Raw genomic sequence first — 15,700 nt, 5'->3', positions numbered from 1 at the left:
CGCCGGCACCTCACCTTCCTGGCACAGTATACAGCCGGCACCTCACCTTCCTGGCACAGTATACAGGTCCTTCTCAAAAAATTAGCATATAGTGTTAAATTTCATTATTTACCATAATGTAATGATTACAATTAAACTTTCATATATTATAGATTCATTATCCACCAACTGAAATTTGTCAGGTCTTTTATTCTTTTAATACTGATGATTTTGGCATACAACTCCTGATAACCCAAAAAACCTGTCTCAATAAATTAGCATATTTCACCCATCCAATCAAATAAAAGTGTTTTTTAATAACAAACAAAAAAACCATCAAATAATAATGTTCAGTTATGCACTCAATACTTGGTCGGTAATGCTTTGGCAGAAATGACTGCTTCAATGCGGCGTGGCATGGAGGCAATCAGCCTGTGACACTGCTGAGATGTTATGGAGGCCCAGGATGCTTCAATAGCGGCCTTAAGCTCATCCAGAGTGTTGGGTCTTGCGTCTCTCAACTTTCTCTTCACAATATCCCACAGATTCTCTATGGGGTTCAGGTCAGGAGAGTTGGCAGGCCAATTGAGCACAGTAATACCATGGTCAGTAAACCATTTACCAGTGGTTTTGGCACTGTGAGCAGGTGCCAGGTCGTGCTGAAAAAATGAAATCTTCATCTCCATAAAGCATTTCAGCCGATGGAAGCATGAAGTGCTCCAAAATCTCCTGATAGCTAGCTGCATTGACCCTGCCCTTGATGAAACACAGTGGACCAACACCAGCAGCTGACATGGCACCCCACACCATCACTGACTGTGGGTACTTGACACTGGACTTCAGGCATTTTGGCATTTCCTTCTCCCCAGTCTTCCTCCAGACTCTGGCACCTTGATTTCCGAATGACATGCAAAAATTTGCTTTCATCAGAAAAAAGTACTTGGGACCACTTAGCAACAGTCCAGTGCTGCTTCTCTGTAGCCCAGGTCAGGCGCCTCTGCCGCTGTTTATGGTTCAAAAGTGGCTTTACCTGGGGAATGCGGCACCTGTAGCCCATTTCCTGCACACGCCTGTGCACGGTGGCTCTGGATGTTTCCACACCAGACTCAGTCCACTGCTTCCTCAGGTTCCCCAAGGTCTGGAATCGGTCCTTCTCCACAATCTTCCTCAGGGTCCGGTCTCCTCTTCTCGTTGTACAGCGTTTTCTGCCACATTGTTTCCTTCCAACAGACTTACCATTGAGGTGCCTTGATACAGCACTCTGGGAACAGCCTATTTGTTGAGAAATTTCTTTCTGGGTCTTACCCTCTTGCTTGAGGGTGTCAATGATGGCCTTCTTGACATCTGTCAGGTCGCTAGTCTTACCCATGATGGGGGTTTTGAGTAATGAACCAGGCAGGGAGCTTATAAAAGCCTCAGGTATATTTTGCATGTGTTTAGAGTTAATTAGTTGATTCAGAAGATTAGGGTAATAGGTCGTTTAGAGAACCTTTTCTTGATATGCTAATTTATTGAGACAGGTTTTTTGGGTTATCAGGAGTTGTATGCCAAAATCATCAGTATTAAAACAATAAAAGACCTGACAAATTTCAGTTGGTGGATAATGAATCTATAATATATGAAAGTTTAATTGTAATCATTACATTATGGTAAATAATGAAATTTAACACTATATGCTAATTTTTTGAGAAGAACCTGTACAGCCGGCACCTCACCTTCCTGGCACAGTATACAGCCGGCACCTCACCTTCCTGGCACAGTATATAGCCGGCACCTCACCTTCCTGGCACACTATATCGCCAGCACCTCACCTTCCTGGCACAGTATACAGCCGACACCTCACCTTCCGGCACAGTAAACAGCCGGCACCTCACCTTCCTGGCACAGTATACAGCCGGCACCTCACCTTCCTGGCACAGTATATCGCCGGCACCTCACCTTCCTGGCACAGTATATAGCCGGCACCTCACCTTCCTGGCACAGTATATAGCCGGCACCTCACCTTCCTGGCACAGTATATAGCCGGCACCTCACCTTCCTGGCACAGTATACAGCCGGCACCTCACCTTCCTGGCACAGTATATAGCCGGCACCTCACCTTCCTGGCACAGTATATACAGCCGGCACCTCACCTTCCTGGCACAGTATATATAGCCGGCACCTCACCTTCCTGGCACAGTATATAGCCGGCACCTCACCTTCCTGGCACACTATATCGCCAGCACCTCACCTTCCTGGCACAGTATACAGCCGGCACCTCACCTTCCTGGCACAGTATACAGCAGGCACCTCACCTTCCTGGCACAGTATACAGCAGGCACCTCACCTTCCTGGCACAGTATATAGCCGGCACCTCACCTTCCTGGCACAGTATATAGCCGGCACCTCACCTTCCTGGCACAGTATATAGCCGGCACCTCACCTTCCTGGCACTGTATATAGCCGGCACCTCACCTTCCTGGCACAGTATATAGCCGGCACCTCACCTTCCTGGCACAGTACATTGCTGACACCTCACCTTCCTGGCACTGTATACAGCCGGCACCTCACCTTCCTGGCACAGTATTTTGCCGGCACCTCACCTTCCTGGTACACTATATTGCCGGCACCTCACCTTCCTGGCACAGTATATAGCCGGCACCTCACCTTCCTGGCACAGTATATAGCCGGCACCTCACCTTCCTGGCACAGTATACAGCCGGCACCTCACCTTCCTGGCACTGTATACAGCCGACATCTCACCTTCCTGGCACAGTATATAGCCGGCACCTCACCTTCCTGGCACACTATATAGCCAGCACCTCACCTTACTGGCACAGTATATTGCCAGCACCTCACCTTCCTGGCACACTATAAAGTCGGCACCTCACCTTACTTGCACAGTATATTGCCAGCACCTCACCTTCCTGGCACACTATATAGCCGGCACCTCACCTTCCTGGCACAGTATACAGCCAGTACCTCACCTTCCTGGCATAGTATATCGCCGGCACCTCACCTTCCTGGCACTGTATATAGCCGGCACCTCACCTTCCTGGCACACTATAACGCCGGCACCTCACCTTCCTGGCACAGTATACAGCCGGCACCTCACCTTCCTGGCACAGTATACAGGTCCTTCTCAAAAAATTAGCATATAGTGTTAAATTTCATTATTTACCATAATGTAATGATTACAATTAAACTTTCATATATTATAGATTCATTATCCACCAACTGAAATTTGTCAGGTCTTTTATTCTTTTAATACTGATGATTTTGGCATACAACTCCTGATAACCCAAAAAACCTGTCTCAATAAATTAGCATATTTCACCCATCCAATCAAATAAAAGTGTTTTTTAATAACAAACAAAAAAACCATCAAATAATAATGTTCAGTTATGCACTCAATACTTGGTCGGGAATCCTTTGGCAGAAATGACTGCTTCAATGCGGCGTGGCATGGAGGCAATCAGCCTGTGACACTGCTGAGATGTTATGGAGGCCCAGGATGCTTCAATAGCGGCCTTAAGCTCATCCAGAGTGTTGGGTCTTGCGTCTCTCAACTTTCTCTTCACAATATCCCACAGATTCTCTATGGGGTTCAGGTCAGGAGAGTTGGCAGGCCAATTGAGCACAGTAATACCATGGTCAGTAAACCATTTACCAGTGGTTTTGGCACTGTGAGCAGGTGCCAGGTCGTGCTGAAAAATGAAATCTTCATCTCCATAAAGCATTTCAGCCGATGGAAGCATGAAGTGCTCCAAAATCTCCTGATAGCTAGCTGCATTGACCCTGCCCTTGATGAAACACAGTGGACCAACACCAGCAGCTGACATGGCACCCCACACCATCACTGACTGTGGGTACTTGACACTGGACTTCAGGCATTTTGGCATTTCCTTCTCCCCAGTCTTCCTCCAGACTCTGGCACCTTGATTTCCGAATGACATGCAAAAATTTGCTTTCATCAGAAAAAAGTACTTGGGACCACTTAGCAACAGTCCAGCGCTGCTTCTCTGTAGCCCAGGTCAGGCGCCTCTGCCGCTGTTTATGGTTCAAAAGTGGCTTTACCTGGGGAATGCGGCACCTGTAGCCCATTTCCTGCACACGCCTGTGCATGGTGGCTCTGGATGTTTCCACACCAGACTCAGTCCACTGCTTCCTCAGGTTCCCCAAGGTCTGGAATCGGTCCTTCTCCACAATCTTCCTCAGGGTCCGGTCTCCTCTTCTCGTTATACAGCGTTTTCTGCCACATTGTTTCCTTCCAACAGACTTACCATTGAGGTGCCTTGATACAGCACTCTGGGAACAGCCTATTTGTTGAGAAATTTCTTTCTGGGTCTTACCCTCTTGCTTGAGGGTGTCAATGATGGCCTTCTTGACATCTGTCAGGTCGCTAGTCTTACCCATGATGGGGGTTTTGAGTAATGAACCAGGCAGGGAGTTTATAAAAGCCTCAGGTATATTTTGCATGTGTTTAGAGTTAATTAGTTGATTCAGAAGATTAGGGTAATAGGTCGTTTAGAGAACCTTTTCTTGATATGCTAATTTATTGAGACAGGTTTTTTGGGTTATCAGGAGTTGTATGCCAAAATCATCAGTATTAAAACAATAAAAGACCTGACAAATTTCAGTTGGTGGATAATGAATCTATAATATATGAAAGTTTAATTGTAATCATTACATTATGGTAAATAATGAAATTTAACACTATATGCTAATTTTTTGAGAAGGACCTGTACAGCCGGCACCTCACCTTCCTGGCACAGTATACAGCCGGCACCTCACCTTCCTGGCACAGTATATAGCCGGCACCTCACCTTCCTGGCACACTATATCGCCAGCACCTCACCTTCCTGGCACAGTATACAGCCGACACCTCACCTTCCGGCACAGTAAACAGCCGGCACCTCACCTTCCTTGCACAGTATACAGCCGGCACCTCACCTTCCTGGCACAGTATATCGCCCGCACCTCACCTTCCTGGCACAGTATATAGCCGGCACCTCACCTTCCTGGCACAGTATATAGCCGGCACCTCACCTTCCTGGCACAGTATATAGCCGGCACCTCACCTTCCTGGCACAGTATATAGCCGGCACCTCACCTTCCTGGCACAGTATACAGCCGGCACCTCACCTTCCTGGCACAGTATATAGCCGGCACCTCACCTTCCTGGCACAGTATATACAGCCGGCACCTCACCTTCCTGGCACAGTATATCGCCCGCACCTCACCTTCCTGGCACAGTATATAGCCGGCACCTCACCTTCCTGGCACAGTATATAGCCGGCACCTCACCTTCCTGGCACAGTATATAGCCGGCACCTCACCTTCCTGGCACAGTATATAGCCGGCACCTCACCTTCCTGGCACAGTATATAGCCGGCACCTCACCTTCCTGGCACAGTATATAGCCGGCACCTCACCTTCCTGGCACAGTATACAGCCGGCACCTCACCTTCCTGGCACAGTATATAGCTGGCACCTCACCTTCCTGGCACAGTATATATAGCTGGCACCTCACCTTCCTGGCACAGTATACAGCCGGCACCTCACCTTCCTGGCACAGTATATAGCCGGCACCTCACCTTCCTGGCACAGTATACAGCCGACACCTCACCTTCCGGCACAGTATATATAGCCGGCACCTCACCTTCCTGGCACAGTATACAGCCGGCACCTCACCTTCCTGGCACAGTACATTGCTGACACCTCACCTTCCTGGCACTGTATACAGCCGGCACCTCACCTTCCTGGCACAGTATACAGCCGGCACCTCACCTTCCTGGCACAGTATACAGCCGGCACCTCACCTTCCTGGCACAGTATACAGCCGGCACCTCACCTTCCTGGCACTGTATACAGCCGGCACCTCACCTTCCTGGCACAGTATACAGCCGGCACCTCACCTTCCTGGCACACTATATCGCCGGCTTGCAACCTCCTCCCCGTTTCCTCCCGGCTGCCATTCTATAGGCTTCTCCCCGCTCCTATGGGCGGCCCCGGTGCTGCTAACATTACCTCCATCCTACACGTTCTCTTCCTCCTTCCTTGCACTGACCTGGAGCCGGTGTGAGCCGTCCTGCCGAGATCACCGGAGCACACGGACCAGGTGAGCAGCCGGCACCTAGCGATCACCTGGCGGATGTGTGGGGGGCTGCAGGGCATCGCCGTGCCCATGTATGGCAGCATCTGCGTGCTCATTAGCATGTGATGTCATGTGGAGAGAATCTGACATCGGGGGCGACGGACGGAGAAAGTCCCGGGGAAAGCGCAGAGTAGTGCAAGGAGCCGCAAGCCCACAGGAACGGGCACTACAGGTGGGCGGCAGCGCCAAGTTCAGCGGGAACACTTGGGCATGAGCCAGACTACCAGCTCTGTGTTATTAGAGTGCACATAATAAACCCGGTGACGGTAGTGAACATGAGCAGGTGGGGTCCACAGCTGGATACACGGTGTGCGGGGGTCCACAACTGGATACACGGTGTGCGGGGGTCCACAGCTGGATACACGGTGTGCGGGGGTCGGCAGCCCTGTCCTCTGCTTTGGGGTGTATTGCAGGATGCTTCGCCATTTACATCACTTATATCTGTGCAGATTGCATTTCATCTGATCAATGAGGGTGCTGGATATTGGCCCCCACCCAATCACAAGAAAATTAAATTTCTATCATTTTTATTTTCATGAGTTTTGGAATGCATTTCACATTAAAATCGTTGTGAAGACCACCCATGGCTGCAATAAATGCCTCATTCAAGCAGATTCCACCATGGAAATCTGGCTATCCACTTGTGGATCAGTCCCACTGAATGGCTGTACAAAGTGGAGATTGACAGCAGAAAGCAAAGGGTCGGCCTGACTTTCCTGCCGCAGATTCCGAAGTCATCCTTGTGTTACCCCAATGGTGGCTTCACATGGACCATGATCTCCTGTCACTGACAAAGTGTGGACTTGCTGCAGATATCGCCCTTTGCAGTTCCGCAGCACTTCTCCTGCACATCCACATATAAGCCATGTCTATCCTTGTGGATCTGTAGGTGGCTTAACATTTTTGGGGTGTCAATCCATTCCTTAGGAGGTGTTCGCAGAGCTGCCACCTCTCCGGCAGACCCGGCGTGCCCAATTCATAGTGCCCAATTCATTGCTTAAGCTCCTTGTTATACGTCATGCACATTCCAGGGTACCTTGTGACACTTGGAACATCTCATGATTGCCCTACTTTTCCATAATCTCAGTATTTTCGTGTAATTTCACACGTTTAGCCGTAATTCTCGTTCAGATGGATTCTATAGTTCCCCGATATAAATGAATAGAGTCTTCCGAGGACATTGATTTTGGCTGAAGAGAGCGATCTTGTGTGTAGGCAATACAGATGGATAGATGGCTGTTTGCTGTGGCGTAACATGAAGTCTATGGGCCCCAATGCAGGAGCTCCAATGGGGCCCCTGATTAGTGCAAGTCTTTATTAGTAATGGGTTTTCATTTGGGCCCCCTGGTCTGCAGGGTCCAGGTGCGGTTGCGACCCCCTACACCTGTTATAATTACACCCCTGGCTATAGTGTTTGGGGTATAGTCCCCTTCAAGCTACAGGGGTGCACGGCTTGCCGGGGGTGGTCCGCTCCTAAAGTTCTCCTGCAAACGTGTGACTAATTATTACGGGGTGTTACCGGTCCTCTTGTCAGTGGAACATGTCCCTTACACAGTCCGACAATATTCAGAGTCCTGGTGGCAGAAAACGACTGTCTGCGTATAGGGCTGAGGTGCAATACCAGACACAGCCTTTGCACAGGTATGGCGCTGTTCCCTGAAGGGGTAAAAAAAAATAAAAATGTATAAATATTATTATATAAATATAAAAAAAAAAAAACTGCACACAAGTATTTTGTGGCTGTCGGCAGGAAAGCGTGGGTGTGGGCAACTCTTCCTCTTGGTCACTTGAAAACTTCCGTAAAGTCGGCTTCCTGCCCTGTATGTGTCGCTCAGGGAAGGCTGTGTCTTGTTTATTCACCAGGAGCCTGTGCGGACATGCAAACTGCCCGAATGCTAGAGCCGTTAATAATCTGGGTGCTCCACAGCACCAACTCTCAGACTGATGCCCACCATGAGTATTTGCTGCCTTCCTCATGCTGCACATTTTCTTTTTTTTTTTTTTACTTTCCGTTTTATTTTTGCATTTTCAGTGCGGTTTTTACGTGTGTTTTTTTTTCTACTGCAGATTTTATTTTTTTCTGGTCTGGCCATGTTTTAAATAAACGGTTACTTAGCTTTGATAAGACTTTACTGATCAAGTCATCTGCAGATGTACGGCGTTTTTATGGTGTTTCAGAAACGCTGAAAAATTGCAGTTGTAGATTTTCTACATTTCAAGTCATTGTGGAAAATCTTCAGTTTACGCAGTGTTTATTTATTTATTTTTTTATTCATTCCACTCACCCCCGCCATAGGCATTTTTTATGATTTTCTACATCACAACCTGTAATGTCACTGTTTTGTTTTGTTATGTTTTTTTTTTCTTTGAGGGTTTGCATCATTTGGTTTTCAGTTTATTGTGAAGCAAACAACAAATATGACAAAATAACTGAAAACTTCAGTGTGCATAACTATTCACCCCCCCTAAAGTCAGTACTTTGTAGAGCCTCCTTTTGCGGCAATTACACCTGTAAGTTGCTTTGGATAAAGCTCTGAGCTTTCCACATCTTGCCACTGGGATTTTTGCTCATTCCTCAAGGCAGAACTGCTCTAGCTCCTTCAAGTTAGATGGTTTCCTCTGGTGAACAGCAATCTTAGTCTGACCACAGATTCTTAATTGATTAAGGCTGGGCTTTGACTAGGTCACTCCAAAACATTTACATGTTTCTCCTTAAACCACCCAAGTATTGTTTTAGCAGCAGTATGCTTTGGGTCATAGTCTTGGATGTTGAACCTCCGTCCCAGTCTCAAATCGCTGACAAACTGAAACAGTTTTTGCTGAAGAATATCCTTTTTTTTATCACACCATCAATCTTCCCCCTCGACTTGGGCCATTTTCGCCGTCTCTGCGGCCGAAAAACATCCCCACAGCATGATGCCGCCACCATGTTTCACTGTGGGGATGGTGTTTTTGGAGATAAGGAGCTGTGTTCGTTTGGCACCAGACATAGCGTTTAACTTGGTGGCCAAAAAGTTAAATTGTGGTCTCATCTGACCACATCACTTTCCTCAAACATTTATGGAGTCTCCAGCACTGACTGACAGCAGCTCAGCTTTAGAGCTTGCTGTCAGTCCTGGGGACGTGGTTACAGCCACCCCGCTCATTACACAGAGCATTTATTGAACCCACTCTGGCACCACCCTTATTACTGAAAGGTAATTTGTGTCACTGTCCAAATATTTCTTGACCTAACTGTATATCCTTCCATGTTAATCAGAAGAATATATATTACATTCAGTGGTCAATCTATGATGCTACATGAAATACTCAGCAAACTAATTTTAAAAAATAAGACCTTGTTTTAAGAGCCAGACCCATGACTATGACTTTAAGGGGTTGCTTGGGTTGAGGCATTCTCTTTAAATTGCAATACACAAAATCTATGTAGTGAGGAATTCATGTCTAGTGTTCTATAAAATATTTGAATTATGTTGTTTCAGGTCGATCACAATGAATGTAGATCATGAAGTCGGTCTTCTTGTAGAGGAGATTCGTCGTCTTGGCACGAAAGGTAAATATTAGATAAGATACCCAATTTGCAATATTTTTGGTACTAAATGAGAAGCTTCTCAATATTGATAGAAAAATAATTGGATATGTCTTATCTTTAAAGGGGCATTTAAAGCTAAATTTCTTTAGTCACTCTGTAACTGCAGATTTGTGAATCCTGACAGTGTGTATTATGCACAGTGTCAGGATTCCCACCAATTGGCAGATCAAGGAGATGGTCCTGTGTCTGTCTGTATGCAATTTGCATGCTCTGTAGAGAGAAACGAATGAAAATCTTCCCAGCATATAATTGTTGGTATGTAAATGGCGTACTGGCGGTCACGTAAACCCCACACCTTCGCTCGATCTGGCAAGCTAGTGGAATCCTGACCGTGTGGAAGTCATGGTATGACTGCATAAATTTTAGCTCAATCCCTGAAAACCCCTTTAACAGGTAACGGCATTTCTGGCTCCACAAGTGCAGAAGACCTTATTCATACAGCAGTTTTTTGTATCAGTGAAACCAAGAGTGGAACCTGCGTAAAAGTGGGGTACACTCACCTCGAAGAGTGGAGGAAAGTACAAGCACAACTCTATGTAGCACATTGTGTTAGTCCTCACACTTGTGGACATCACAGATATAAAAGTATTATTCATATTAGGTTTTTCTATTCCATTTCTAAAGAAATTTTTTTTTTTTTTTTTTTACTGTCCAAATCTGAAATCTTTCACTGTTCTTACTAGCGCCTGGGCCATATTAGACTCGTATGCCCCAAATTATCACTTTTTTTTTTGCCAGATTTCTGGCATATAACATTTTGAAAAATCGCAGTACTGGACAGATCTGCAAAAGTTGGTGGAGCACAGGTAAAACAGGGGAGTGGGGATGTCTGCCCAACAAATTCTTCAAAAGGTACAAGACTTTAATAAGAGTAACTTGCGTCAGAAATGTATTCCATTTCAAAAACCTGACCGGCACATCCAAACATAGACTCAGTGTGAACAGGTGCTGAACCTAGAGTCGCCAACTTGTATATAGTTAAGTAAATAAGGCAGCACACTGCAGCGCTAGAACATGCGAACTTGAAAAACGAAATTTGAACTGCATTACTGCACTAGAAATATGAAAAATGAGAGCTTTTAGCGCATAAAAATGGCCAATTTTATGTGTACCTGGTAGCCCCTTTACGGCATCTCTCTTATACCAGGTCCTAAACTTGCCTTACCTCGCTGAGAATAAACGTCTCCATCTGAATGGGTACATGTGAAAACCTCTTACTTACGATCAGAAGGCTAGAGAATACATTTCAAAAACCTGACCGGCAAGTTTGTATGTTCTAGCGCTGCAGTGTGCTGCCTTATTTACTTAACTATATACGAGTTGGCGACTCTAGGTTCAGCACCTGTTCACACTGAGTCTATGTTTGGATGTGTCGGTCAGGTTTTTGAAATGTATTCTCTAGCCTTCTGATCGTGCACTCCGCCTCCTAGCTTCAGGTGTTTTAATTACAGCAGGTCCAATACCCCTCCACAGAGAGAGAATTTTAGTCTAGGAAGAGGTTTCACAAGTACCCATTCAGATGGAGACGTTTATTCTCAGCGAGGTAAGGCAAGTTTAGGACCTGGTATAAGAGAGATGCCGTAACGGGGCTACCAGGTACACATAAAATTGGCCATTTTTATGCGCTAAAAGCTCTCATTTTTCATATTTCTAGTGCAGTAATGCAGTTCAAATTTCGTTTTTCAAGTTTGTATGTTCTAGCGCTGCAGTGTGCTGCCTTATTTACTTAACTAGAAATGTATTCCAGTCCCTGGGGTAACATACCAATGATAAGATGCACCTAGTTCATTAAGTGGCATGCTCCTTTTAAAGTGACTCTATCACCTGAATTTGGCGGGCTATGTAAATGCCCTGTGTCCGGTCCGATGGGCGGTGTTTCCTCTTCTTTTATTCACCCCTTGCATTCCCGCTGTCCGCAATATTTTTGTGAAGTTGAGTAGGTTTCCTCCGTAGTTCACGCGTGCGCAATGCAATCTTGCCTTGCGCAGGGTATGCTTTGCCCAACTGCGGGCAAAGCCGAAAAGCATTACTGCGCATGCGCCACCGCACTATGTCCCGGAAGTATTTCGCTGTGTTCCGGGACATAGTGCGGCGGCACATGCGCAGTAATGCTTTTTGGATTTGCCCGCTGTTAAGCGAAGCATACTGCGTGTGCGCAAGGCAAGATTGCATTGCGCGCGCGTGAACTATGGAGAAAACCTACTCAACTTCAAGAAAATATTGCAGACAGCGGGAAAGGAAGGGGTGAATGAGAGAAGAGGAAACACCGCCCATCGGACCGGACACAGGGCATTTACATAGCCCACCAAATTCAGGTGACAGAGTCCCTTTAATGAGTTGGGTGCATCCTACTGCTGAACGCCCACGTTTCATGGCTCTCCCGGGGATGGTGTGACATGTCATGCGATCCGTGCAGCCAATCAGTGCTGGGTTCACTCTACTTCCTATGGACGTAGTTGACATCCGGAGGAAATTAGAGCAGCCACATTTGTCCGATTGGGGGGGGGGGGCAGAGTGAAGTCAGCGCTGATTGGCCGCAGGGATAAGAGTGAAGTAGCCAAATAAAATATGGTGTAACTACCACTGTAAATGATAAAATATGAGAAATACAAGCATAAATTGCTCTATAGATAAGGCATTCCAGGGGAAGACATTTGGTCTGGTCGTGAAGGGACTTGTCCACACAAGATTTTCTACTTGTTTCACTCCAGATGGAATGCAGTTATGTAAAACATTGTGCAAGGAGATCTGAGTACCAGAAAAGTTGCATTTCCCCATGATTCCTTTTTGTGAAGATGATACAAATGTTCAGAACAGTATATCTTGTTGATGATTGATTCCTATAAAGGCTTACTTATACGCTGCACAATTATTAAGCAATTTATAGTTTTGATTAATCATTTCATTATTGAGCAATTTTGGTGCTGTCAGTCAATCCAAAAAGTTAATACATCTGAATATTTATGAAAGTAAAAATAAGGCTTTGTCTTTCTTGGGAAAATATCTGTGTGGGCACAATTTTTGGGCAGAATTATTATGCAAGTAAATGAAAAAATGCATTTGTTTTTTTTTCATCTGTTAAAGTGAGAATGATAACCAAGCAAATCGTAATGTACAAAAATACATTTCTAACATTTTTTAAAAAAAAATCTGTGACCAATAAAGCCACCCTTCTTTTCGGTAACCATCATAAGCCTACCAGCCATTGAGTCTGTCAGTTTCTTAATCTGTTAACGATCAACTTTTCGGGCAGTACCCACCACAGCTTCCTAGACACTGTTCAGAGAGGTGGAATGTTTTTCCGTCTTCTTAAATCTCCCATTTAAGGGCCCACAAGTTCTCAATAGGGTTTAGGTCAGGTAAGGAAAGGGCAAGTACTTTGATGCATGAGATGAAGCATTGTCCTACATAATAATGTTTTTTCATGAAATGCTTTTTCCTGTACCACTTCTTGAAGAATGTGTCTAAAAACTGGTAGTAGGTTTGGGAGTTAATTTTCAGTGTATCCAGCTAACACATCTTTAATAATTCCAGCCCATACCAGTGCTCCACTTCCACCTTGCTGGTGTCTGAGATTATGTGGAGGTCTGTGGGCCCCTCTATCTGGTCTATCAAGAGTGACCCTCATTCCATCAGTCCATAAAATCTTTGGAGATTTCTTGGCCGAGACTTCACATTTCAACATGTGTGTCTTGCTCATTGGTGGTCGGGTTTCAGCCGCCTTAATCTTGGCCATGTTTGAGGAAAACGAGCTGCCTATTAATTTTGCACACCTTGATAGAGTGCTGTATCTTTAGGCCTCATCCTCCCTCATTATACAAATACAAATCATCTGATCTGTTGCATTCAAGTTTATACTGCTTGGAGTTGGAAAATCTGCATAAAAATGATAACATGGTAAAAATACTCACTTGCCTAATAATTGTGCAGTGTATGGACAATTTAAGACTACTAGATGGTGTCCCGATTCTAACGCATCGGGTATTCTAGAATATGTATGTAGTTTATTTATAAAGTTTTCAGAATAATGCAATTTATACAAAGGATTCGGCCGGCCGCGACCAATTAGCGAAGCATGGTTCAAATTCTGCGCCAATTCGCGGGCGGACTGTGACTGTCGCTGATTGGTCACGCCCGGCCGCGAACAATCAGTGAAGCCAGGGCCGGCTCCAGGTTTTTGAGGGCCCCGGGCAAAAGAGTCTCAGTGGGCCCTCGTCTTTAACACATACCACGATTCGTGATGCACAGATACAGCAGAGAAATATAGCACAGCCATGTAGTATATAACACAGCCACGTAGTATATTGCCCAGCCCACATAGTATATTGCCCAGCCCACGTAGTATATTGCCCAGCCCACGTAGTATATTGCCCAGCCCACGTAGTATATTGCCCAGACACGTAGTATATAACACAGCCCATGCAGTATCTAACACAGCCCACGTAGTATATAGCATTGTGGGCACCATATCCCTGTTAGAAAAAGAATTAAAATAAAAAATAGTTATATACTCACCTTCCGTCAGCCCCCGGATCCAGTCCAAGCGTTTACCGATGCTCCTCGCGACGCTCTGGTCCCAAGAGTGCATTGCGGTCTCGCGAGATGATGACGTAGCGGTCTCGCAAGACTGCTACGTCATCATCTCGCGAGACCGCAATGCATGGACCCAAGCGTCACGAGGAGCGGGAAAGGCCTGGGTTGTATCCGGGGGCCGACAGAGGGTGAGTATATAATGATTTTTTTTTTTTTTTTAATTATTTTTAACATCAGATCTTTTTACTATTGATGCTGCATAAGCAGCATCAATAGTAAAAAGTTGGTCACACAGGGTTAATAGCAGCGTTAACGGAGTGCGTTACACTGCGGCATAACGCGGACCGTTAACGCTGCCATTAACCCTGTGTGAGCGCTGACTGGAGGGGAGTTTAGAGCGGGCACTGACGGCAGGGGAGTAGGGAGCGGCCATTTCACGGCCGGATTGTGCCTGTCGCTGATTAGAGACTATGGCTCTTATCATGTGTATCATGATTAAGGACAGTTCTCTCCGAAACGCGTTGGTTTTGCCTTGATGCATTATTTTTAATGTGCTTGGAACCTTTTAAGCTGTACTAATAAACTGGTGAAGTTTTATATCCAAACAGCTGAATACCTTTGTTTGTTTTGTCTATTGTATACCTCCTGAGTGAGTTCACAAACAGTTTGCACTTGGCGTTATATGTATGGTTTTGCTGTGAAAAGTCGACACAGCTTTTTGCATAATTTCTATTTCTTTTATTTTTTTTTAAATTGTTCAACCTAATAATCTTGTCCAAAAAATTAGTAATTTTTTATTTCATACCTTTACAGGTAATGATGGAAAACTCAGTGTAAAGTTTGGTGTACTATTCAATGACGACAAATGTGCTAATCTATTCGAGGCTCTCGTTGGGACCCTTAAAGCTGCCAAACGGAGGAAAATCATCACATATAGTGGAGAATTGCTTCTACAAGGGGTTCATGACGACACGGACATCGTGTTACTTCAGGATTAGAGAAGAATGGCTGTTTGTGCCTTTTTGAATGCAAGATTAAAGATGTTCATCTCTATAAATTGTGCGCGCAGTCAAGACCTAAAATTGTGTATTTTTCTAGTGGGACGTCTGCAATACATTTTCAGCCTATTTTTTGCTTTCCTTTGGAAGAAGAAGACATACATTCCATTTTGTTACCTGAAAGAACCACAATTGCAATAAAGCTTTTTCAGAAATATTCTAAGATAGTAATGTATGCGTTCCTGAATCTCAACCATTCGATGCTACACATCTATAATATAACGCTGGGAGCGTCACTCTGTCCGAAGCCTTTATAGACTGCGCAAGCGCCGGCGCAGTCTGGACCCCACAGAGTGACGCTCCCAGGAGATCGCGGTATGCGTAAGCACTGAACGCATACCGCGATCTCCAACGGAGAAGCAGGGACGTGCCAGGAGGGTGAGTATGTTATATTTACCTGTC

At 45.5% G+C, this 15,700-nt stretch overlaps 1 protein-coding gene across 2 annotated transcripts; it reads left to right on the top strand.

Annotated features, from left to right (window-relative positions):
• The first annotated feature begins 5,945 nt into the window (after positions 1 to 5,945).
• ABRACL (ABRA C-terminal like) lies at positions 5,946 to 15,461 on the top strand. 2 transcript variants are annotated; one of them, XM_069725935.1, is made up of 3 exons: positions 5,946 to 6,079; positions 9,598 to 9,668; positions 15,054 to 15,461. In XM_069725935.1, the coding sequence occupies exons 2-3, from the start codon at positions 9,608 to 9,610 to the stop codon at positions 15,236 to 15,238; spliced, it is 246 nt and encodes an 81-aa protein (XP_069582036.1). In that variant the 5' UTR covers positions 5,946 to 6,079; positions 9,598 to 9,607; the 3' UTR covers positions 15,239 to 15,461. The 2 variants fall into 2 exon arrangements, with proteins under 2 accessions (XP_069582036.1, XP_069582037.1); XM_069725936.1 differs by lacking the exon at positions 5,946 to 6,079 and adding an exon at positions 6,230 to 6,287.
• Positions 15,462 to 15,700: the final 239 nt, after the last annotated feature.

The sequence above is a fragment of the Ranitomeya imitator genome, chromosome 5, assembly GCF_032444005.1.
Source record: "Ranitomeya imitator isolate aRanImi1 chromosome 5, aRanImi1.pri, whole genome shotgun sequence".
Taxonomy (NCBI): domain Eukaryota; kingdom Metazoa; phylum Chordata; class Amphibia; order Anura; family Dendrobatidae; genus Ranitomeya; species Ranitomeya imitator.
Note: the sequence above shows the minus strand (reverse complement) of the source record. Positions and strands in the feature narration are given on the sequence as shown.

What these genes read in the sequence shown, in the direction of transcription:
- ABRACL (XM_069725935.1), top strand. Translation starts at nt 9,608, where the DNA reads ATGAATGTAGATCATGAAGTCGGTCTTCTTGTAGAGGAGATTCGTCGT. An exon ending in TCGTCGTCTTGGCACGAAAG is followed by an intron (nt 9,669 to 15,053) that starts GTAAATATTAGA and finishes ATACCTTTACAG; the next exon opens with GTAATGATGGAAAACTCAGT.